The sequence below is a fragment of the Bombus pascuorum genome, chromosome 15 (genome assembly GCF_905332965.1).
Source record: "Bombus pascuorum chromosome 15, iyBomPasc1.1, whole genome shotgun sequence".
NCBI classification, from domain to species: Eukaryota; Metazoa; Arthropoda; class Insecta; order Hymenoptera; family Apidae; genus Bombus; species Bombus pascuorum.
In genome coordinates, this window is record NC_083502.1 from 7188533 (window position 1) to 7213506 (window position 24974).

Consider the following 24974-nt stretch of genomic DNA (forward strand, 5'->3'; position numbering starts at 1 on the left):
ACAGCAGTCGTACACACAGAAGCATCGCTTCTCCGCGTATGCAAAATTTCATGGAAAATCCCCCTCAGCCAAATTAGTCTTTCTCTACCGAAAGGACCGCGGACTGAAGATATAGCAAACGCGAGAACGATATCGAGAATTCAGGAGGCCTGGCGGGTCCGCGGAATCGGACAAAGAGGCCGACCGGCCGTTCCGGTAACCAACTTAACCGGAAACTTCGAATCAAAGCAAACACAGGGAAAGTGCCCGCGGGGGCCAGTTCGTCGGTTCATCGTGAAACTCGATTTACTATCCAGCACACCACCGCCAGCGTTTTCGCCCCTCCTCTATCACAAGCGTAGAGAGGGGCATCGGATCCAAGAGGGGTGCGCTTTGATGCAACACAGCCCAAGCTCCACCCTCATTGTCGTGTTGCAACAATGCGAGCTTACAGTCAGTTTGCGTGTAATTGGGAAGCCTGTTAACCCCATGAGCTAGCGAGTGCACGATAATGATGAGAGTTTCCTGGCTGATCGAGTTACTTGAATTGTCTTAGACGAGGCTTTGGAGGACAAGCTTGTATCTTGCAGAGATCGAGCCTGGTGAAAACGGGGATAACTCGTTTTTCGAGGTTTCGTGAAGATTTAGGCACGATTCTGCCAGGTTTCTGCAGAAATACGATTACCGACAATGGAGAAACGCAAAAGAAGGAATAACCTATTGGGATTATATAACGATCATCGAAAAAATGTTAAATGTTGGACCTAAAAATACCAAGAATCTTTTGAAATTTTTTTCAAAATCCCGATGCAAATAAAAATGTTAAAGAAAAAGAGAAAATGCTCCGTTCTGAAAGTTTACCGATCCCTTGTATCGAGATTTTCAATTTGTCCTCGCTTATACTATTTTATTCGAGAAAATCAGAACTTGCAACTTTGAAATGAATCTTATCGAATGGCGCCGTCTTCAAATCGAATAAATAAACGAAATACCATATTAATAGTCGCAAAATAGAGGAAAATATAAGAGTGGGGAGAAATTCGAATTATCCAAGTTTGCCAGAACCCTGATTACGGATATTTAATGCATGTTAACGGAAACGTGAACGTTGTACGCAGGCGGAACGCGTGTAGAGCGGTCAGTACAACAGGTACGATAATGCGTGCTCTCGGTTTGTTTATACCGGGGGGGATTAAAATAATGCATCGATGCATCGGTCCGCCGCATTGAGCCAGATGAAGAGATTTAGCCGGAGCGCAAATTACATACGCATTAACGTGGGAAATATACCGTGGCCGAGGCTATGCATAAGCCACGATAAACGCATGTGCGTATATGCGTGCACTTTGTTCAAAGGAGCGAGTAACGGGATTCGATGATTTCCTGTGATCGAGTGTGTCCACCAGTACGCGTCAACTGTCTCTAAGAATTTATGGATAACGCGGAACAAGGTGATTTATGTATCGTGATGCGATATTGTACCCTTTTTGGTGATATGGTGAGCTATGAAAGTTTTTGGTTACAGTGGAATTTTGTTATAGCGATGAGAGTAAGAAATCGATGAAAAGCAGCGTCTTTAGTTTCACGGCGATACGTCGCGTTGAGGTTAAAAATCTTCCTTTTTTTTTTTAAATTTACTTATAGTTTATATGTTACGTATAGTACTATTTCTGTATAATCGTAAGTTACATAATAGAATAAAGAATTTTTTTAATTTTACACCGCTTTCCTTTATAAAGAAGATAATCCGAAAATCTCTGGAAACACGCGCTATCTTTTATTTCAGTAACTGAGACAAAGAGCCTTCCGATTCTCTTTACAGTATTAATGAATCAGTTTGTATAAAACGATACAGGCCAAAAATAATCCAAAAAAATATTTAAATTCAATAACGCTGCAAAACGCAAACAAAAATTAATTTCATTCAGTAAAATAAATTAAAAGATCCTATTTACTGTGTAAATGTTATATCCTATAATACAGCAATCCACTCTCAAATACTGGATCCTCGATTAAACCACGTCACAATAACTCCAAGCAACTACAAAATGCTACCTCTACCTAACAAAATCGAGATGTTCGCCATCTTTCAGTAACGTTAAATCGTTGCAATTGAGACACGTTGATTTAGCGATGCGTTTTCATTTAGGCAAACCTTCCGCCGGAAAATTACGCGTGTCCAGGATGAATGCAATCCTCTGCCAGGTCGAATATTTCGGTTTGCAACGATACGTTCCGCGGGATTATTTGTCGCTTCCTACGCGCGTTACACGCGATTCGGGATAAATTAATATTAATCGCCGTTAAACGTACCGTTTATAGTTCGCTACGATTACCGACTCGTCCAATATGATTTTCGAATGACTTCTTTTGTCGAATGACAAAAGAGTAGAATGTTTGTACGCTACTGGCGAAATTATGGGATTACAAAGTAGAAAATACATTTGTAGAATTTTCAGGAATACCGAGTTATTCGTTGAGTACAGCATACGAGGAGATAACGAAAACGACGAACGCATTATGGGTACTCGTACAATTTTATATCTTTCATTTAACCGATGAAATAAAATTTAAACAAATTTTGCTACTATTAAGCAGGATTCGTTAATATTTTGAACCAGGTTCGTGGAAATTTAGGTTTCTCGTGTCTGTACATATGTATGAGCAATTCTGTAGTTAGGTGGAAGACTGTTTTTACTTGCAGTTCTTTTGTTAAATCTGTAGTTGCGGAGAAGCGTTTTAAGTGGAAGGAAAATTTTTCTGAATGGCAGCTTGCACAAAATTTCCTTTTTCTCTCTGACAAACTAGGTTACGAAGTTGGTATTCCGTGAAAAGGAGAGTAACTGTATGAGCTGTCGGCGTTGAAATGCGAAATTTTGAAGCAGGTTTACATTAATTTTAATTATCTTAATTCGCTGGGAAAAAGTTTGGAAAGCATAGCAGCAAGTACCATCTCCCCTTTTTATATTAAATAATTAATATTAATAATAGCGAAACCAATTCCATTTCTGGAAATGCAACATTACCATTGTAGAGATAAGTAAATAAATGATAAATAATAAGTAAATATACGGATGATGCCATGATACTGAGTCAAGACATATATTCAACATAGCAAAGGGAAGAGAAAAATATTATTATAGAAAGTGAAATACTTTCGAACGATACATACGTTTTCTTTAAATTTATTCTATATTTTATAAACTCTATTACACTGCATTTAATTATTTAAACTGCATTTTAGTAATTACACTCTTAACGAACAGTGAAACAATCAAGAGCATTTGAATTAATTATGACTCATCAAGATTTCTCAATATCTTTCCATGACGATTCGCAAACTTTTTACCAATCTTCCAATCAGTCAACAATTTCCACGGAGAATACTAGCTTTGTGAACTCGTCACGCAAACGGATAATAATAGATAATGATGGTCAAACGGACGGTCATCGGGCCGAATCGATGATTCGATTGTTTCTGTTATTACTCTGTTTGGCCATCCGCGTCCTGCTCACCAAGTGACTCGCTGGTGCGGCACAAACTGCACTTCCTCATACGGATCAAATGCGTTTTTACTTGGATTCGGCCAAGGCCACGACTAAATCGAACCAAAGTTCCAGCTTCGTATTCTGTTCATTTTCCGATCATTTCAATTACCTCTATTAGAATGACTTCGATCTTAGAGGCATCGTAACATTTATAAAAATAAGAACTTCGAAATTTGTAGCAGTCACACCGTTTGTCGTTCCTTTTTTTCAACTACAGTTCCATTAATTTTAAACTACACTCGGAGCAATTTACCAGGAATTCCGATAATTCGACCGAAGCATTATCTAACTTTTGATTTAAACAAATTGAATAATGACCATCCACTCGATAAGTTTGGGAATTTGATTAATATCTCGCCTCATTACCATGTTAACAAGCCCTACTTAACTCAAAATTATTATTAAATAGTTCGTTCACCCGATATTTTGTGCATTCGACCGACATTTCAAGCCGCACAGCCCGTACAAGTGGTTTTCACCGAGAAACAAATAATTACCTATCTTCTCTATTTAGCTCGTAATCACTGCAATTAATTGACAATTCTTTTAATCGAATAATCTTCTCATTTAATGATTATTCATTCGGTCGCGATTCATTTTCCGCGATCTCGTAAATTTGAAAAATTCTAGAATCGGAAAATCTACAACCGAGAATTCTAATAATGAGAATTCAGGAAATAAGAATCCCAGAAATAAAAATTTACAATAAGTTGCACAAGAATTCGAAGAATCAGTATTGAAAAAATACAATGAATGTCATAAAATTCAAACTACCCAAGTTAAATTCCAAAAGTCCGGAAATTAATCAACAATAATGTTGGAACAGATTGTGAATTCTGAATGCGCGGTAAGCTCGGTGAAAGAACATCGGTATTAAAAAGCTCCGTCTATCTTTATTCAATTTCTAAAATTTACTGGAATTCTTATAGGACTACGTAAAATGAGATTTTAGTAGGTTGTCACTTACCTGATTTTTGCCTTTGAGGACGAGAACGTTTGTAACACGGCCGAAGGGGACGCCAAGATGGATGATTTCACCCTCTGATACTTCGTTGGGGATGTTTCTGATGTGGATAACCCTCGAAAGTTTGCCGTTGTGGCTCTTGTCGAGTTTAACCTGCGCATACACAAAATTCTCATAGTTAGTCAGAAGTTATATACTATAGAGTATGTGTGCATAATAAAATTGCAAATAATCCACGACAGTCTCGAATCATCGAACTCGTATTTCAAAATAAATTTTTCGTCTTTTAAATTATAGTGAGCTATTAGAATATCTGGTACGTGGATGAAACATACGCTTATTCAAATCCCATCTCTCTATAGTTAAGACCGTAAAAATATAAAAACGCATAAAAATCCGCGGTCGACTTACGAACGGTATCGTAAATAAAAGAGCATGCACACAAAACATTTCCAAACACTGTATCGAATAAAATTGCATTCTTTTCTCAAGGGTGCGGGCTTTTAAAATTCCATCAACCCTCGTTAAAACGGGGGTGCATGCGTGCAGACCTACGCCACTTCCGGCCTAGGAACGAGGCCCCGGTGTACAAGTAACGAAACTTTTCGCCCGCTTTCGTATAAATTTAAATCGAAATCCCGCCGCCGGCGGAATTTTCAATCACGGCTCAATCTAGTCGAGACTCTCGGCAGTCACTGCGTCCCTTTTTCGCCCCTCTTTGCCTGTTCTTCCGCTTCTGCCGCGCGTCTTTTCCTGTTCCCTTCCAGCCTTGGTTCCCTTTATTCGAGGCCCGGAGCTTCCCGCCGGGTTTAACCGATCGGAAAATGCGCTTCTTACCGAGTTACGGAAGACAGATACTTCTGCAGCCTCTGTAAACCCTTGCCAGATATTTTTCTTCTTCAGGGGGCGAGAGTGAAACGTTGCTTAAGGTTTCGCGGCTGTCTGCTCGACGTGTAGGAATCTTTTCTTCTTGTTTCGCAAGTAGTTACTCGTGAAGCGGATCAGATCTCGCTGTTTTTATTGTCTCAGCGAATTTATGAAATTCATGAGCTCTGTAACTGCGGGAAGCGTACGAAGTTGAAATGCCATCGAATATGCAACAATAATTTCTATTCTTTGTAATATCGATGAAAGAGCCGTCGGAATTATAGCGTTCTTTTTGGTGAAAGGACGGTTGGAACGAGAAAAGCTTTTGACAATACTCGGCACAATGATGAGACTACTAATCCTTTACGGACTCGTGTCGGTATACAGCCACCAATGCTTATCTATCGTTTTTAGCGATAAGGCAGTTAGGGTCATAGTACAACGAATAATTGGAGTCAGAATACAGCCCGTAGAAAGATACCCTGACCAAATCTTATCTCTGTTTCGGATAAACTTGTGATTGGGTGTTTCAGAGCGTATTTCTATCTCCGACGTCAGTCTTTTGTGGAAGCTAACAGTCTTCGATCCGTTCAAAAATTTATCTATCTATATACGTATGTAACTACATTGAATAAAGACACGCTTTTCGTTTCGACTAGTCGAACGTGGAACGCGATTAAACAAAGACAATCCGTAGAACTATAAATAAAGAATACACTTTATATTATTATTATACTTATTATAACTCGAGATATAAATAGAGAAAAAAGTAAGGGAACGCATTATGCGGTAATTGAAGAGTAACGATTCGGCATCTTGTGTGTATCTAGTACATTGGAATTATACGAAACGATGCCCTCATTATGGATTGCACACGCGCGCTCCACTATCGAATAATACACGAATATAATAGGTCATTATACAAGCACCGAGAGAACCGATTACTTCGCATTCAAATCGTACAATATCGTCGTCAAAATCTCTCGAAGGTAAGGCAAGATTTAATCCGTGACGACATTATTCCATAGAACCACGATAATTCGTATACTATCACTGTTATTATCCACCTTATTTACATTCGATACTCGTCTTTAAAATACCTCGAATATCAATGGCAGATATTGTTCCTTTGAGGCTTGTACTTTCCGTGCTTCATTGGATTTATCTCATTTTCGATTTGACGCTTTGAGAGCCGATGCTGATGAAATACTACGATTAGTAACATCGAGGACTTTTATGCATTTACGGGAAATTAAAAATTGCAAGATAGCCGAAGCAGAGTGAAAAATATTTTTCCTTTGATAAATCGTTATTTCGCGAAAGGAAATCAGGTAGGTCAAGAGAAATTACATTTCTAGGTATTTATTAAAAAATTGGCCTCCTCCAAGTGACAGTTAATAAATCACGAGGAATATATTTTTGAACGATACATGATCAAAATTTGTAGGTGTACCGCTATTGTAGACGTCGATTTGCCTGTCATCCTCGTGCTCCCCGGAAAAATGCACGTGGCAGATCGAATATCGTTTCTCTATCATTTATCTTGTCGCCGATAGAATGACGATTTTGTAAAAATTTGTCGACAAAAATTCCAGCCAGCTTCCCTAAGAGTTATTCTCATGAAGAAAAAATAAAACGTGAAAATGAACCAAGGGATAAAATATAGTCAGTACAATACACTCTATAGTGTGATTCGATGAAAAACTTTGTATAACATTGTCGACAAAGGTTCCACTCGTTCTTCCAAAGCATCGCTTCCTAGCTAAACAAGGAGGGAAACTTCTCAAAAATGTTGATCCCACGAGTTCTCAAAAATGCTCGTCTAAAAATTTCTCGGGAATTTCAAAAATTTTTAAGAATTTCTTTGAAGAAGAAACTTTTAAGAAAAAACTCCAACTTATTTCAGAATACGTATCTAAAAAAAATATTGAAAATATTAAAATCGCCGAGATTTTTCCGCATCTCTAAATTCCACCCCAGTTACATCACCCTTCTCAATGTCAAAGCACTAAAAACGTTCAACGATGCAACACAGAAATCGAAGTAACCAGGAAGGAAGAAAGAGGAAAGAAAAGAAGGGTCACTTTTCGACGTGTAACCACTGAATACTCTTTCCGGTCCCGTGGACAGGGGCTTAAGGGGTGGAAGAATCGCCGCAGGAAAGAAGTCGAGGGTTTAATTTCAAAGGTTGGCCGAATCCGTCAGAAGCCACTCGAAACTCGGAAAGAAGCGTGGAAAACTCGTCGAGTGGATACTTATATTATGTACTTAAAGCTTTTCGAATGAGAAACAGACAATAAACGAGGGTGCATTATATAAATTTTATTACAGTGACGCGAATAGAAAAAGAAGTGACAATAACCTAAGATTTAACTGTCTGTAGAATCATACATTTAATTGATAAATTTGAAATTGAAAGATGCGATTGTGACATGATTCTATATATCAATTAGAGTTTCTTTAGTATCTGTACTACTATCTATAAATAGCATAATGTCGATTAATTTCAATTTTTATATTATTCCTTGCTTCTGTAAACATAATTTCGTTTTGCAACGTTGCAACATTCTTTTTACTTGTTACATCTTCTTTCGTTCGCTACTATAAATTCAAAATGAGAAGGGAAGCAAAAATTACTTTAAATTCGCCTGACATTACAAATATAAAAATCATAAAAAATCATAAAAAATCAGAGCTAACGCAAAACCGAAAACGAAAATAGAAATATAGGGAGGAAATTGGATAAAGGCCCAAATAGTATAGAAAAGAATCGCAGTGAAAAGAAGCATGGTTGAAAAAAAGATGTGAGCTGGAAAGTTGAGCGCGAGCAATTCCGAAGAAGAGGCTATCAAATGAGACACTCGAGATGTCGAGGACGAAACGATGCGGTACGCGAGTGCCTGTCGATCGCAGAGAAGAAGAGGCTTAATTGGCCGGCGTTTTCCTCGTTTTTGCAAAGGTAGCTTAGGCCACCGAGAAACGCTGCAAACAAGATTCGCTTCGAGGACCGTTCAATCGTTCTCAACGACGACCTCGAGGACCTACTCGTGTGCCTGGACAACGTGTTCTCGGTGTCTTCCTTTCATTCCACTCAGCTGTCCAAAACTTCGACTTGACCAGTGCCTTCCTTCCACTTTTTTCTCTTTCTTCCATGAAATTTTGTGACAATTGCTTAGCGTTATTATTAATTAAATAGCGTCAGTATCTTTTTTAATATTACTGGATTGGAAGGATAACGCGAAAGTTTGCCCACTTTTGTACACGATACTAATTTATTTTCACAACTACACTGCAATTATTTTTGTTTTATTTTGTTTTAAGTTCCTTCTTATACACAGTTCATCTTTATACACATATACCAGCACATTTTTAGATATAATCATACGATTGTAATAGATAATAATTTCTTTCTCCTTCTCATGTAAGAGAGAATAAAAATTCGAGTTATAAAGGGTTAACCCTAAGGGACGATAAAAATCCTACTTTTACCCCCTTTCCTGTTTCCAACCAGCCTCTCGTCGAGAATACGTCTTCCTTCATCCGAGCCGATAATTGGACATAATGGAGGCAATTCGCGGAAAATCGCTTGTAGGAAATGGGCACCGTGACCTCCTCCCGCCGGTTGATAACGAGGGAGGATGCGCTCCGCCAACCGGAAGTCAACATTCCAATTCCGTTAGAAAATGCCTCGACACGGAATACCCTCTCTCTACGTCGAAGGAAACAAGGGATACCATTTTCCTCCCTGCTTTCTCTTTCTTTTACTACACTCTGCTATTCTCTTATTCAATTTTTTAAATAATTACAATTAGATTGCGAATTTTTGTGCAAATCCATATTTTTATCAATACTATTTAGATTCCGAGTCTTTCAAGACTCTCCAAACCGTTGCAACCATGTGTGCTTCGATACTATTAATTAAAAGAATACTGTAACTGATTCGTGACACCAAATAAATCCAAAAACCGTAAATTAAAAGGACGGAAACAAAAAGTGGGATTGCCAATTATCATATCGTTGAAAATAGAAGGCAACGCTATAACGTGGCTGGAACACAAGTCAAATACCAAGAGATCTGGTATTTCAAGGCGAGACGTGCGGCAATATGCAGCGGCAAACAAGTTCAAACACGCGAGGAGCAACCGATCCTGTCCCAATAATAAAAATCAGCTGTCGTATTATTCGAGGAGAGTCAAGCATGGTCCACGTAAAAGAGATTCCCCCATCGATATCGCCCTGCTTATCCTGTTTCGTCCCGCTTGCTATACTACAAGTTCCCCATCTTTTCGTCCTCCCTTCGCTCGATAGGATCTTCGCCAACACGATAGAAAATTCGCCTCCAATTTATTAATAAATAAATAATATAGTATTAAAGTTCCTTGTATTTAAGATTACAATTCTTATAAGCTGTTTACTAAATGTTTTACGATTAAGACAGTGCAGACGGAAACATCGTACAATACATATAAATCTCTTCGTAATGTGACAACTATTTCTTGCACTTTATATCGAAATTATATAATCTATCTCAAGGCAATGTATTATTAGGAATAAGAGTAGAGGTAAATATTACAGAGAAATTTCTTGGAAACGTATTGTGATCACGCAAAGACCTACTGACCACGTTGTGTTTACATACTTTTCGTTTCTTCTTGCATGGCCATGAGCTACATCAGAATGAATCGACTGCGTACAGGGAGAAAAGAAAATAATGCGTAGCATGTAATATCTCATCCCAGACTGTGCAAAAATCTGTCGATTTTAATTGAAGAATAATTTGAGGGCGCTAGAGCAAAAAATACTAAATTTATGTACAGAGGAAGGTATTTAACTGAATGTTTACATGTTTATATAATAATCTTGTATACGAAATATCAGGAAATAACTATAACCGAGAGATGTAGGAGTAAAATAACAAATTTCAGTAATACATTTTCCATGAAGCACTCTCAGAGAAATTTTTAAATATATCTATATATTAGTATAATGATATCCTGTGTAATTGTACTCTAGCTTTCTATATGCAATGCATTAATACGCTTGTCAAATACCATATAAAACACTAAATAGTTATAACCTGCATATATCGAGAAACAAGAGTACTGAAAGATAATTATTATTCTTTGAGAGCTTCCTACTTTGTCGCTGTAAAAGAAACAAATCTTACGAAACACAACAGATATATAAACAATGCCGCCATATTGCAATATGCAGTCTGATTCTCGATATCCAAACAATCGATATAAATCTTCGACTATCGAAACACGTATCGTATCTTTATACCTAACCATTAAACAAAATGCGACCAATAAACAAAAATTAGAAACTTACGCGTACAGGCAATACATCCAGCGAGGAATCTGAACCGTTTGTTGTCATAGAGTTCGCGTTTTAGATCGCTGCGCATGTCCATGGATCGTTCGAACGTCGACACACGAAACTATCACTGATGCGACACAGAAATACAAAAAAGCACATATCACGAAATAAAATATACGACACTACCGCTCGCGAGTATGTTAAACGATGACGCAACAACGGTTTCCGAATCACGGCACATCCAAAATACGACGAAAAGCAAGACTGAACGCGGGAAAGTGATGCGAAACGACGACCGGTCAATGTCACGTTGATGCTCGCGCGTCCCCGTCGCTACTCGGTTTCCTTCGACTGCGCGCGCTGTAGGTATAGGAGTGGGGGAGACTGTCGCCCGTATTAAATATAAGTGCGCGAAAGATGAATACAAATACGCTGTTTACTAGAAGCATTTGTATTTATGATTAATTAAGCATGATGAAGTATATTAAATATCGTACTATTTAATCCACTGAATATTTCGATATTCTATATATTTTTGTATACTATGTATACTATGTATACTTTTTGCATTTTTGCAGACTTAAAAATTCCTACAAGTGAATAAAAATTTGCAGTCTAGTTATTAGTATTCTACCATTTTCAGTTTAGTCAGGCTTACACTTTATCCTGTCTGTATTTTAATTAAGAACCAATAATAAGCCATAAATACAGTCTAATTTTATGACAATAATATTCGATAACATTAATGATTATCTTATTTGTACGATATTTTCTATCATATAAAAGTTTATTGCTTCGAATAATCACAATGTTTCCTTGATTAAAAAAAAACCAAAATTATCTGTATCACCTTCTAAAAGTTATAATATAAAAATACATCTGAAAAAGAAAGTAGAAGGGAAAACGCACGTGCCGGGACGCAACAGGCGACGCTATGCTTGCATCCCCATTAGAATTCCAAGTAGGTTTCCCTTTTTCTCTTTCGCCCCGTTTCGCTAGCCATAACTTCCGTCCTTCAGGCATGTTACCACCCTCGACCACCGACAGGAAACCCAGATTCTTTTCTTTGAAGACGAACCAGAGTGCAGATAAGCCAGCACCATATCGCCCTTTCGTGACAAATGCATTTCAGCAGCTACGTATAGTGCTCTGATTGTGAGAGATATAATAGAGAGTATAATAAATAATAATAGAGAGTACTATTATGGAGAGATATGCTTTTATAGGTTATGCTTTATTAGAAAATGCTCTTTTTACCCTTTACCAAGATTATTGAAATTTTCCAGAATTATTACGAATCCTTAATTAATTGCGATTTTATTCTGTATTTTTACCTCGTTGTGAATTTATTGTTTATTCATTTATTATATTATAATTTATTGTTTATATATTATTTTTCTAATATATTGTGAATTTTTAATTCCTAAAAATACTCCATTAATTATTAATTAACATGCAAAGTACTACAGCGTTAGTCATAATTTCTCACACATTTTAATTACTCCTCATTAATCTCTGCATGAAAATAAATACTCGCAATCTCGAACCGGGACAATAAACTAGCATACATATCATCGTTTCTAAAAGCATCGACGCACGATAAATCAACTCCTTGTTCTAGTAGCGAGAAGGAAAAGCCCCGAGGAGCATCAATTATCCGGACAAGTCAGAAACATACTAGTCGAAGCGACGAACAGAGAAAGAGAAAATAAAAAGGGAAAAACAGGAGGAAACGCTGTTCGAAAAGAATCGAATGCAAAAGAGCACTTTGGCGTTCAGCCATCGCTCTCGATCTTTCATCGAATCGAATTAATTGCGTCTGGAAGAGGGAGAAAGATGCAACGATCCGTGGCGAGAGGAAACTTGCGTGAAGCAGGCGAAGAAAAATCGAACGTGACTCGTCTTTCGTTTTTCAATTATACGTGGTAAAGGATATCGACGATTCTATAAATGAACACCGACCGTGGCGGAGACTGATGGATGAATACAGAGGCAGGAAAAAAGCAAAGGAGCCTGCTGTTCGTTTAATTGGTCGCCACCCCTTTCCAAGTGGAATCGCCCGAAGACGAATGAGAAATACGAAAAAAGGCGAATCAGAGCGAGCGGATGGAAACGACAAAAAATTATGTGAAAATTATGTGAAGACATTTCAATATTATTGTCGGTTGGCGTGTAAAAGTTTCGATAAAAAGGAAAATTACAAGATGAGATAATGCGGAAGTTTTTCTTCAGATGATTCCCTGAAGGGGTTGTTTCGATGAAAAACAATTTGCTGACTTGGTAACATCTGGTTAGATTTTTTAGACGTTTCGAGTAATGTAAAAAATTGTGAATTCTGTTGAATTTTCTTCTGGTTCAGGAAAATTGAAGATCAAATCGAGAATCAGAGCGTTTCATCTAGAAAATTGTCGATATAAATACCTCACATTTTTCGCGTTTATAAAATTAATTTTGCGTTGGGTTTAGATTTAGTTTTAATATAGAATTAACAGCACTTGGAATTGTTCGCGTAGCTTGTGAAGTTTTAACTTTTTACACAACCCTTTTCGATTTATTGAAATTTGAAAAAATCAGAGATACCGAGCAAATTGTAAATTACTACCCATAGGGCAAAAACCTTCAGCATAAAGTATTTAATACCTCGTATATAGCAACCCTAGTACATCAAATAGTTACATGAACATAAAATAAAGCAAGGAAAAGGAAATATTCTGGTGTTACAAAAACACGGTCCCCGAGAGCTACTCGATCTCCATCCCTGGCGTTCATCCCCTGGAAAGACTCGCACCGGTATTATTACAAAGCGACGCATTAAACTACACGATATTTTACTTTTATCTCGATTTCCCCTAATAAAATAGCCAGCCTTCCCTTCGGTAGAACGCTGGTGTGCGTTCATGTAAAAGCCAGTTGCCACCATTTTTCATCCCTCCGACACGTCCCCTTTAGACTCATGCTCGCGTTTCGATCACGATGAATACACGCCACCCGATATCGATTTCGATAGGTCACTTGTCCTTTTTATACGTATACATTGCGAGTTCCTTTATGATTTCTCTGCACCCGGCTACATTTTCAATACCACCCCCTAGCAACGATTCATCATTCCATCGACGAATTTACACGATCGGCGGTGGTGTGCTATGAAAAAAAAAAAAAAAGGAAAAGAGGAAACAGGTAGAACGAAGCGTGCTATCTGATTTTATTTATTTGATTTTCGATTCGTTTGATAATTAGGCCTGTCAATTTTCTGTAATTCCTATAAAATAATAACTTTGATGATTATTTGTTCTAGTTCGGTATTTCAGAACGAATATTTGTCAAGGTGCCGATTCGAACTTTGAACTTTAAGGTCGGAATAGATGAACGTTTCTAACGTTAGAGTAATCGCGAGAGAAAATCAGAATGATCATATAGTATTACATAATTAAATTCATGTCCATGAAAAAGAACATTAAAGGGAAAAAAGAATTGTACAACTATCTGACTAGAACGAAATTCAGGTAATAGAACCTCCGGAAAACAGCACGGTATTTAGATTCAAAAAATTCAAGTAAAATTCAGCGAAACAATTGAACAGCCAGGAAAACGCTTCAAAGATGAAGAAAATATAAAACAAAAGGGAGTACATCCTTCAATAGCAGACGTAGCTACGCAAATGACACTAAATTTGCCTGTATTCAACGAGACAAAGGCGCTAACAATTCTCTCTCTGCATCACGCAAGATAAAAGTTACGGAAAACTGAACGAACGAACCATCCTCTGTCTCCCAAATCTATCAGTATCGTATTGAAAGATAAAAAAATGAGTTGGGAAAGATATCCTTTGGCAGGAGAGGACCAATTGTATCCAGTGTCACAGTGTAGTCAGTAGGTAAACAAGAATGAAATTCGATCTACGTAGAAACAAGGAAGCCTAACAATTTCTATTTTCGTTGGATCAACCCTTTGTCTTGCAATATTCAGATACAATCGTATGATACTTCCCAACACAATAAATGTAATATTAGATCATCTTGAAAACTTGCACGCGAATATTTGGTTTGTCGAATAATTTCTAGATCGGGCTATTCAAATTTTAAAGAATCGGTAAGTTTATAATTCACATTGTTTAATGTATCTAGATAAATATTTCCCCTAAACCTTCTACAGCTAGAATTTTGCTTATTTATTTATTAATTATAAAAGATTATAATCGATTATAGACGAGACAGAGCAATCCATCAAGCGCAAGAAACTTGAGCTACGTTCGTTGGAGATTGGCTTTCGTGAAACGTAGAGCTTCGGGGATAGCGCTTGCGAGCCGTGCAATCGAAAGGGGTTGCCTAAACGCTCGTATGGTCGACGAGGTAATGCATATTGACGTTTCGCCAATAATTTCGCAACGTCCCGACGCTAGGCGTCCATGAGATTCCGAATGTAGTATTAGACCCCTCATAAGGGCTGCAGAAATTGGAGACACGGAATTTTATGTAACACGTGACCTTCAGAAAATGATTTCTCAAATTTTACCCGAGTCGCTGTGTTTTGGCAATTTTTCATAGCCGAATTTGGCGAACCGCGAGGCAAATCACTTAGCTCGACCCGAATATCTCTCCGAGTCGTTATAAAAATAATTCTATCTCATCCTACCGATGAAGTTTCACCGTGCACTCCTGGGACACCCTGTATATGCGATAAATTCCGGACGAATAACAAGAATAAACGGATGCACGAAACGCACGGTTCCGTTCGACGTATATTTCTCGATTTTAGTTTTCGCCCCATCCTTTTCGCAACACAGAGGGAAAACGTCAAAATGCGAAAACAATTCGCCCGCTAATAGGAACAATTCCGAACAATACAGGCGTCGTTAAACTTTATTTATCACGATGAACAGAGATAAAAAGCGGAATGGAAAACGCTTCACGATTTTTTTCAGGCTAAAGGGCGGAAAAAAGAAGCGGAAGGGATGAAAGTAGAATTTTCACGATTCTATATATTCATTCGTAGAAGACGAGGAGTCGTGATTAATGCGCCGTAGAGGATGATAACGGCGACATCAAAGAACGTCGATGTTCCCACGTGAAAGGGGATCTTTCTGTGAAAAAATTTGGTTAGAGGAATTCGAGTATGATCGCTAATTAATTAGGAGTGTTAGCGGTGAGTCGAATAGAGCTTTGAAATTTCATATTTTCCTGCAAGTGGAATTTTGTACATTGGCTGCTGGGTATATTTTCCAAAGTAGTAGAAATCGTAGAAATAATCAGTAGAAATGAAATATAGAAGAAGAATTATATAAAAGATTATAGGAAGAAATTATATTAAAGAAAGAGAAATTTAGTATTGCGATAACCCAGAGATTCGACAGAGATCCAAGACAAATCGTTTCCCATTGGTCATAAACAGCGACAATAACTCGGGCGATATAATCGTCCCTAATTTTCTGTCACTATTTTCCCTTGGAACACGCATTGTCACGCGATCCCAATAAGCAGTAATTGAACGACGAAAGGCCATGGGAGAATCGCGAAACGGCCTCGTTCCACTCGTCGCTATTTTGCTCGAGGAACCATGTCCGCCTGTTTACGAGACTCTGTCCGCTACATCAACGAGAGAACACTGCGATAATCGTAAAACCGTATCCGACGGGTAATCGCTAAATCGAAAGAACAGGCAGCTGCGAGCTCTCCAATTTGACTGCCTTCGTCGAATTATAGAAGGTCGTATATTCACGATGACAAAACGAGTAGCTGTTTAATTGCGAAATAATAGCCATCGGATGTTTTATCCTCGAATGGTCTCCTTGTAATTTAAAGATTTTGGATTTAAGCTTGAAAATATTTGCAGGCTTCGTACATGATGTTAAAAAATCTTGAGAAGTGGATGAATCTTTTGAATTCGTGTTTTAACCGATATCGTTGATCTATATGTAGAATTATGGATTTCACTTGAGAACTTCATATATTCTCTCAGTACAAACTAGCGAACTAAAAGCGATGTAAGAAAAGAAAAAGAAACCGAAATGCCAGTGAGGAGCATTAAACGCGTAGGTTTGTTCGATAAAGAAACGAGTGGATAAACTCGTAATAGTCAGTTATATTAAAATAAGTATAATTACAAGTACAGAGGCCGGTTTTAATCGTCGCTCGCACAATGCTACTATACCGATCGAAGAAAGGATAATACTACTCTCCTAGGGAGCACGTACATACATTTATATTGACAGACGTTACCACAAAAAGTTAACCTTCTTATGTAACTCCGGCTGAAGATTACGAAAAACGATAATAACAATCTGTCCCGATTTCATTTTCCTTTGAACCTTGTGAACGAAAACAATCGTTAGTATTCAGAGGCGCGATAATACGAATCTCTCCCAGGTGACTTTTTCTACGCTCATGTGCCGCTGCACTAGATAATAGCGAAAGGCTGGCAAGGAAATTTCTGTTTTACCCCTCAGGAATCCTACGTTTTCGTGCGGCTGTCGCACCGTAGGAGATAACACGGGACGCTATTAATCATGTCAGGGGATGCACCGTGTCGAAACGCGTTATAAACGCGGCGTACGCCATTGTATCGCGGCGTGCAGACGCCACTGGACATAGGAAGGGGTGTCGCGCGGGTGGTAACGGTTCATCAATAACCGGTATTTCCAAGCTGACTGTCCGTTCTACGGTTCTACATCCTTTCCATAAAACTGGCAAGACCGTCTATCGGGCCATCGGCCAATTTATTAACCCCTCGCCATGTCACCCTTCGCCTATTGGCACCCTTTCGTCGTCAGAGAAATTTATCGGAGGCGCAGTCTACGATCGCACACCTCCCCGTTCTACATAGATTATGTTACAGATTATGTCTTTTCTGGATACAATTCCGTGGCTTGGGTGCAAGAGGTACTCGTGTCATATTTGCGCAAAAACGAATTGAAACCGTTATTGAGTTTTTAAAGAATCTGCGTATGCCAATGTCAACACTTTTGACGAAATAAACTTTCTAAGAAAATAGCAAAGTCAAGATAAAAAAATACGAATGGCGTAAGATTTAACTGTCTCTTCTGGTATCAGAAAATAAATTAAAAAAGGAACAGTAGAATGTTCTGTGTCAGAAATTATTTGAACGTGAATCTTTTAACGTATCTTCGAGCGTTAGTTTATTTATAAATTTATAAATATCGACGTTGGTATTTCTTGCGCCGGGGCGCAGAATCATTTTAAGAGAAATCGTTTAGTTGAAATTTCGGTAATTACGTAGAAAAGGGAACAAGGTAATACCAATATTCCTGACGTGGGCTGATCATGGTTTAAAACATAATTAATGATTCAAAAGTTATAACCGAAAGAAAATGCTACTTGTTGCGTTACTCCTCATTAGGATTGTGATCCTAATGGTGATAAAGTATGGCAGGTTAGATTACGTTAGATCGCGTGGGTGGTCCAAAATCCAATCTTCTACATACAATCACCGACATTTTAATTTAATTTTTAATCTTCAAGGATATCTTGTTAGGTATGCACATTGTGTTAATTATAGGTTAATTGAAACGGCTATTAAGAAAGCTGAATGACGATTGTTGTTGAATAGATAATGTGGTCAAGGTTGCGTCGTAGTAATGGAATTCGTAGGAGGGTGAATTGAGTTTCTGGAACTGGGGTGGTTAATGGGAATATATAGTGGATACAAAGGCTAATTCTGTGCTTCTGTTTGGCTTGTGTTCTCGCTTGTTAATACTGCAAGTAGGAGGGGATTTGACGAATGTATTCTTGATTAAGTGGCAAAGAAGAGTTCAATATGTTCGAACGACATATCTTAACAATTTCTCGTTGTATTAGAAAGATATTCCTATGCAGACAAATAAATGAACAAAGGAGGAGACAAACTAAAATTCGAGTGGAAGCTTCCACTTTAAAATACGTTCGCAGTGTCAAAATCATTTATCAAAATGTAAAGCTCCTCGCAGTAAAGGCCCTGCGTCGATCGCGATCTCAAGAATTCCCGTGGCACTTCTTTTCTAATGGCAACAAAGAGGGGCAGAATCTCGATAACGCCACGATCGAGCAGTGCATTCGAGCTTTTCAAAGCTGTTAACGAACGAAAACGCGAATAATCGAGTCGATGACGCCGGCAATGCCTCGAAGTAACGTCCATAAATCACCGATGGCGTTTTCCGCTGGATAAAAAAAAAGTAGCCCGGAAACGAGACGAAACGAATTGAAAACCAGCCCCGATAGTGATCAATCAAATTGATATTTATTCTGGCTGTTTAATACGTTTAATATGACTTCCATCGACCGCGGCAAATGCACGGATGGTCGCAATGATTTCCAACCCCTCTGATGGTGGGTGAGGACTGAAATATGAACGTTGTGTTTCGCTCGATCGCTTCGAGATTTGTTTTCCAGCGAGAATGCGCCGAATCGATTGATTTTTTTTTTTTTCATAGGCTCGAGACAAGTTTTACCGATGAGGTTAATTTTGAAAATTATTTCTCTTTTCGTTTCATTATCTTTAATAAGGAAGTTCCGAAACAGTTTTGAACTCTTCTTTTAGGAATTTCTACTTTTATCAACTTCTCGATGTGCCTGATCTTTTCCGTGATATTTTTCAAAGTAATGTCATTTTCTCTATCTATATTGATCATTTAAACTAAATTTGTACGCTGATATTAGCCAATCTTTTAAGAAAATTCAAAAGATATTGGGAAGTTTAAAGAATGTTTCAAGAATTGCAAAATATGATAAAACGACAGCCATACGTACAATGAGAAAGAAGTTCATGATAAGAAAGAAGTCGAAACAGGTCTTCGTATCTTCGAAAATCATTCTCCGATTCTTCGCATGGAACATCATTTAATCTTCGTTTCCATCCATTTCTTAACGTCGATCGGTTCTCGAGAGAGTTTAAATGTTTGCGCGAGCCAGGAGGTTGCGTTTGCTCGAATTTCACATCGAGTTTCTCGTTGCTCTCGAAACGGTGGGTCGGGATATTTCGAATCGACCGAAAGTTTCTCTTACGTATGTTTGGATTCACCGGCAAATATAACCCTATATTAACCGTGCGATCGGAGAGTGCACCCCCGGGGGTGCTTTTGACGCTTTCGAGCTTCTCTGTCTCCCTGCCTGTCGCACGCGTTCGGCTCACGCTTTCTAATTTGCTCCGCCACCTTCTCCGACTGATGAATATCGGCCTGAATTGTCGCCAACTGGACCGACGATCGATTCGTAGAATCGTGGATGGAGAAACGCTTTTTCAGAAAATTATGTCGGGAAGATTGAGAATCTGAGAAGCGTAGTGAACGCCTCTCATTTGTTCGGTGAAGTTTAGCAAAGTTTGGTAATGTTTGATAAAGTTCGAATATCGATTATCGGAGTTCTTGGCGAAGGGTTACTTTCGTGAATTATTTCAAGAAGAGTGGAAATTCAGGGAACGTGCGTGTATGTGTACAGCCAGTGTTTGGTGAAGTTTAGTTTAATTTTAATAGTCGTCAATGTGACAAATAATTGGTTAGTAAAACGGTAGATGAAAAATTGGGGTTCTTCCATTACATACAATAAAACGAAGTGCTGCGAATACCTGGATCATAATTTGAATATTAAATGACTAATTATACGCTCGCTATTTGTAAAAAGCACTTAAATCGCTCAATTATATTTCGCTCGCTAGAAAACATTAAATATTTCAACAACATTTCGTAGCATCCTAAAAGCGTTCGAAACGACGCAACATCTGACGCTGGAGGCGAATCTACCTGCAGCCAGCGTTGTAGAAGGTTGGTTATCTTAATCCCCAACATTATCACCAACGAAATATTTCAGAAGAAGACGCTTACCATAAACTTACAGTCAACGTGTTAAATTCGAGTGAAAGATCAAATATTAATCACGTGTTTCGCTATTAAAACGAAACAATTTTTTAAAAACGATCCAATTATCAGTTGGAACCTCTAACATATTTAACATCATCGAGAATAACAACATTAACAAAATGTGAATCTTTGGTACAAAAATTGTCCAAAATTCGACTAAATGTTGAATTTGGCGTCTCGTCAATGCTATACTCCCTCCTTGAACCTTCGTATTTATTTTAATCTCGATGAATTCGCACTTTTTCGACATCAAACTCCGGCGAAGGCTTCCAACAAACTGTCTCCAAAATCTAGCCTAACAAACTTCAGAAAACAGAAAAAACAAACAAAATAATCAAGCTAGATCGAGGATTCTTCGAGATCGAAGAGGAGACGACCTTTTACCTACAACGCGAGAGCAAATCGTCGTCGAAGACGGAATATTAAAAGCGTAAAGAGGTAGCGAACTTTCGACCGTTGCTAGGCTTATTTATACTGGACGAGGCTGTTTAACGCGGAACCGTTTTCCTTATTTTTACGCCCGGCCCCATTAAGAACTTCCACGCTTTTATACCGTGACGTCCAATTTTTTTACGGTCACGCTTTCGCGTCTTTACGACCGCCAATATCTTTTTATCGTCGTGGTTCCCGGTAGCGCCCTCCACGTTTCGGTTTCGAAGCACCGACCGTTTAAATCTTAATCACTGGCTTCAATTTCACAGCGGTTTGCCCCATTCACCGGTTTCTTGTTAGACGCGACCCTAAGATACTTCTAATGCACGTGTGACTTGTTGATTTTGGCGAAATTTTGTGTCTGTGTGTGTTTTTTTAATGTTATTTTACGAAATATGCTGCAATTGTAAAATATTTATCTCAGAGAATTTGCCATTCTCCTGCATAATCTTGTTTCGATTATTTATATATTATTTGATAAAACGCCAAACATTTTTATCGGGTTGCAAACATTTTTACAATAAAAATTCTCATTTCTGTTATAAAAGTACGTTTCGATTCGATTACTACAGGATTTTTTAAAAAAATAAACACAAAACAGAAACATTCTCTTACTACTCCATCGTATTATAAGTAAAGAAAGATTTACAATTATCTGTGGGAAAGTGAATAGCAGTGTAGCTTGAGAATCTTAGTTAAGTTTTACATGGAACAACTTTCAGAATAATGCGCGTATCAAAAGTCACTGCAAACTATGATTGATCTGTACTACTAGCCGCTGGGATGGACTGCAAGTGAAAACAGATCGTGCACTGTCAGACACGTTTCGCAATTGATATCACGTAGGAATTACGTCTCTAATTTTTCACATTGTTCGAATTCTCTTGCACAATTGAACTAATATTATCAGTGAACGTTTGAACCAATAATCAGACTAAAATTAACGAAGCCCATTTTTTTGTTTAATTTTGTTTTATATACGTAATACTAATAAAGTTTAAAGGTAAAGAATTTTCTCTCGAGAAATATAAAGAATCCAAAACTTAGAAAATATCGAAAATTTAAAGAGCAGAGAATTTTATGAAACTGGAAATTTGAAAAATCGAAAATTTCATGCTTGAGAAATTCAATCGATGATTTAGTAAATTTATCAAATTTCTAATTTCTATATTATAGTTGAATATATTTATAAACACGGAAAAGCGAAGCAAGGGAGGGTGAGTTACGGTAAGATTACAAGGAGAAACGGGCGAAAATAGCAAGAGCAGAGAAAGTAGCGGGGTGGGAAGGGAAGTCTGGCACGCAGCCAGACCCGGATCTCAATGGGAATCGTGTTACCTGTCTCATGCTACTTTGTAGCGCTACCCTAATCTCGCATCCGGTGTGATTTATCGGGCTGTGGCCTTACGGCGCGTGCCTTACGATCCCGCTGGATTTGTTCCTGCGGGTAATCGAGAATCGACCTAGAAGTACGTTCTAGGAATTGACGTTTTCAGGAGAACCATGTGTCAGAGCACAAAAATATTCGCAAATGGCGAATCGAGCGAGACTCGTTACTTTCTTCGTTTGAACAAAAGGTTTATCCGATCCAAGTGTCTATGATAATCGATTCTCATCGTGGCAAGTAGACGCAGAATTTGAGAGAATAACCTTCAACGTATCTTCCACTACTCAGCCAAAGCTTTTAATTATGAAAAAGTTGCTCTCAATTCACTTAACTTCCATCCAATCACGAAAACACTTCCCAAACCAGCCATCAGAATCGGATCAAACGAAGTTCGATGAAAGAAAACAGCAAAGGAATCAGGAAGAAACGTTTAAAGAATCGAGATTAAGAACGCGTTTAAAATTCAAAAGCGGATCGTTTCTACTTTCTAGGCGTTTTCGTCGATTAGCGAGCAAAATTAACAGAATACTACACAAGATACTCCGCTGTGCGGTACCGTATGCTGGTAACGAAGCAAAATTAGCAAGGAAAGAAATATTTCAGCCACGCGAAAGAACCAAAATTAGATAAATGCGAGGACGGTTTTTCTTATGGAGAACAGAATGGAGATCCAGGCAAATCCCCCGGAATATTAATGAACGAACGCGTCCTTTTACTGCATGTAATTTTTGTCATTTTTAACGTTTCGCGAGCTTCGTGTTTCTCATGATACAGAACATGTGTTTGGATATTTTATAAAGGAAAGCGGAGAAAGGCGAAGCATTCGAGTTGATTCGACAGCGCGAAATAAAATTTCTAAGAGATTTCCATCTTTGAAATATTCCGCTAATGAAAATTTGTAAAAATAAACATATAAATCACAAAGAGTCGAGAGCATTCCCAACGAAGAGAATTCTTTTAATCAGACTCGACGGGAATTCGAAATTTCGTAGTCAAACTGAAAAAATATCTGCAGAACGTCGGTCGAAAATTCCACATTAAAATGCAGAATAAAAAATAGAAGAGAAAAAGATGTAATATGAAATCTTTTTGCAGCTTTTACAGCTTTTACAGTTTTTACAGCGGGCGGGAATAATTATTCCCCCCGTAGGCGAAACGGTCGTATCGAAGCTTATTAACGACCGTTTAATTACCGGCTGCGATAATTATATCTGGCCGCGTCGATTAAATTCGCTTAAGGGTACCTACATGGCCCCGAAATATCGCAAGGGTCCGATTGAAATTTCGCGAAAATGTTTACGCGAACGTAAAAAAGAGCCAGTCGAGTAATTACGTTTGTTATCAGTTTACGGGGTGAAAGTGCAATATTGTTTGGAAAATTACACGTAGGTACTAATGAACGTACTGTTTCTCCGCGCTGAATATTTCCAAGGTTTGTTACCTGCTTTATCCACGTTGATTTCATTTAATACAATCGATTCGTCGTCATTTGTCTATACAACTATTCATGTCCGACAATAAGATTTCTTCGTCAAATCGGTTGAAATATCGCGCAGAAATTATCTAAGCGTTTATGGACTTTTAAATTTAGAATCCTGACAAGCGCGTAAATTGCTAATTTTAAATTTGGAAAAAAGCAGCGTAAAGAAGGTTGCCGAAAATAAATTTAGCATCTAGAGAACGTTGAAAACATTTTACATTTCCACAGGGAAAGAATTTTATTTTTGAAAGAAGATATTGCGAAAGCTTGGCTGTGAGAATTTTTCAATTCCGGCACTAATAATTCTTATAGACCTAAAATAATAGAGGAAAGTACGTTGAAATGTACATTTCAGCAATCTCGGTGCAGTTTTATTTGAATAAACGACATTCCATATGCATAAACTTAATAAGTATTTCACGGGTAAACAGCGAACGAAGATAAAGGAAGGGGAAAGATTGGAAATTTGAACAAAAGAGACTTTTAGTGGGATAGCCAAGTTTTGAAATGAGATTTTTTAAATATTTTTTTAACTAAAACGAGCAAACGAAATTATGACAAAAAATTGCAAATTTCTGCTGGATGAGCTTTTAGTAGAATATTGTATATTTTTAGAACGGTTGGAAATTATTTTCGACGTAAAATGAGAATTTTTAATATCCTTTGCGATAAAGTGGCAAACGAGATGAGGGAAAAATCGAAAATTTTTAGTAAAAGAAAATTCGTAATGGAATATTATGTTACGTTTCACGTTCTGTGCGCATAAGGCAAATGAAAATCGAAGAAGACGAAAATACGATATTTCTAATAGAAGAATTTTCGCGAAAATATTTCGTAGTTCTGGAAAATTGAAAATTTAAAAATATGAAATATTAATAATCTTTTCCTCCAGGCAAATGAAACGTTATTTCTCGAAATTTCCAATTCCAAACATTACGATATACATATGTACATTTTCCACATAAATTACAAATGTCACACTTTTCTCTAATAAAATAATACAAGCTAATATAGAATAAGAAACGACGAGCGTATGCTTCCTCGTTCGTTTATTGTTCCTAGTTACTTCGTTCCTATGGATATTATCCGATCGTTATATCGGCATTACGTCGTCTGTTTTATGTTAAAAAAAAAAAAAAAAAAAAAAAAAACA

The 24974-nt window shown here is 37.8% G+C and overlaps 1 protein-coding gene across 18 annotated transcripts in view; it reads right to left on the minus strand.

Moving 5' to 3' along the window:
* Nucleotides 1-24974, minus strand: part of LOC132914430 (polypyrimidine tract-binding protein 2) — a 442018-nt gene that overhangs the window by 107881 nt on the left and 309163 nt on the right. For 17 of the 18 annotated variants that reach the window (XM_060973551.1, XM_060973544.1, XM_060973559.1 and 14 more), the window contains one exon: nucleotides 4496-4645. In XM_060973551.1, the coding sequence (XP_060829534.1) occupies nucleotides 4496-4645 (150 nt within the window). Of the gene's footprint in view, nucleotides 1-4495; nucleotides 4646-10696; nucleotides 10959-24974 lie in introns of those variants that run through there. The other variant, XM_060973561.1, reaches the window with a different exon arrangement.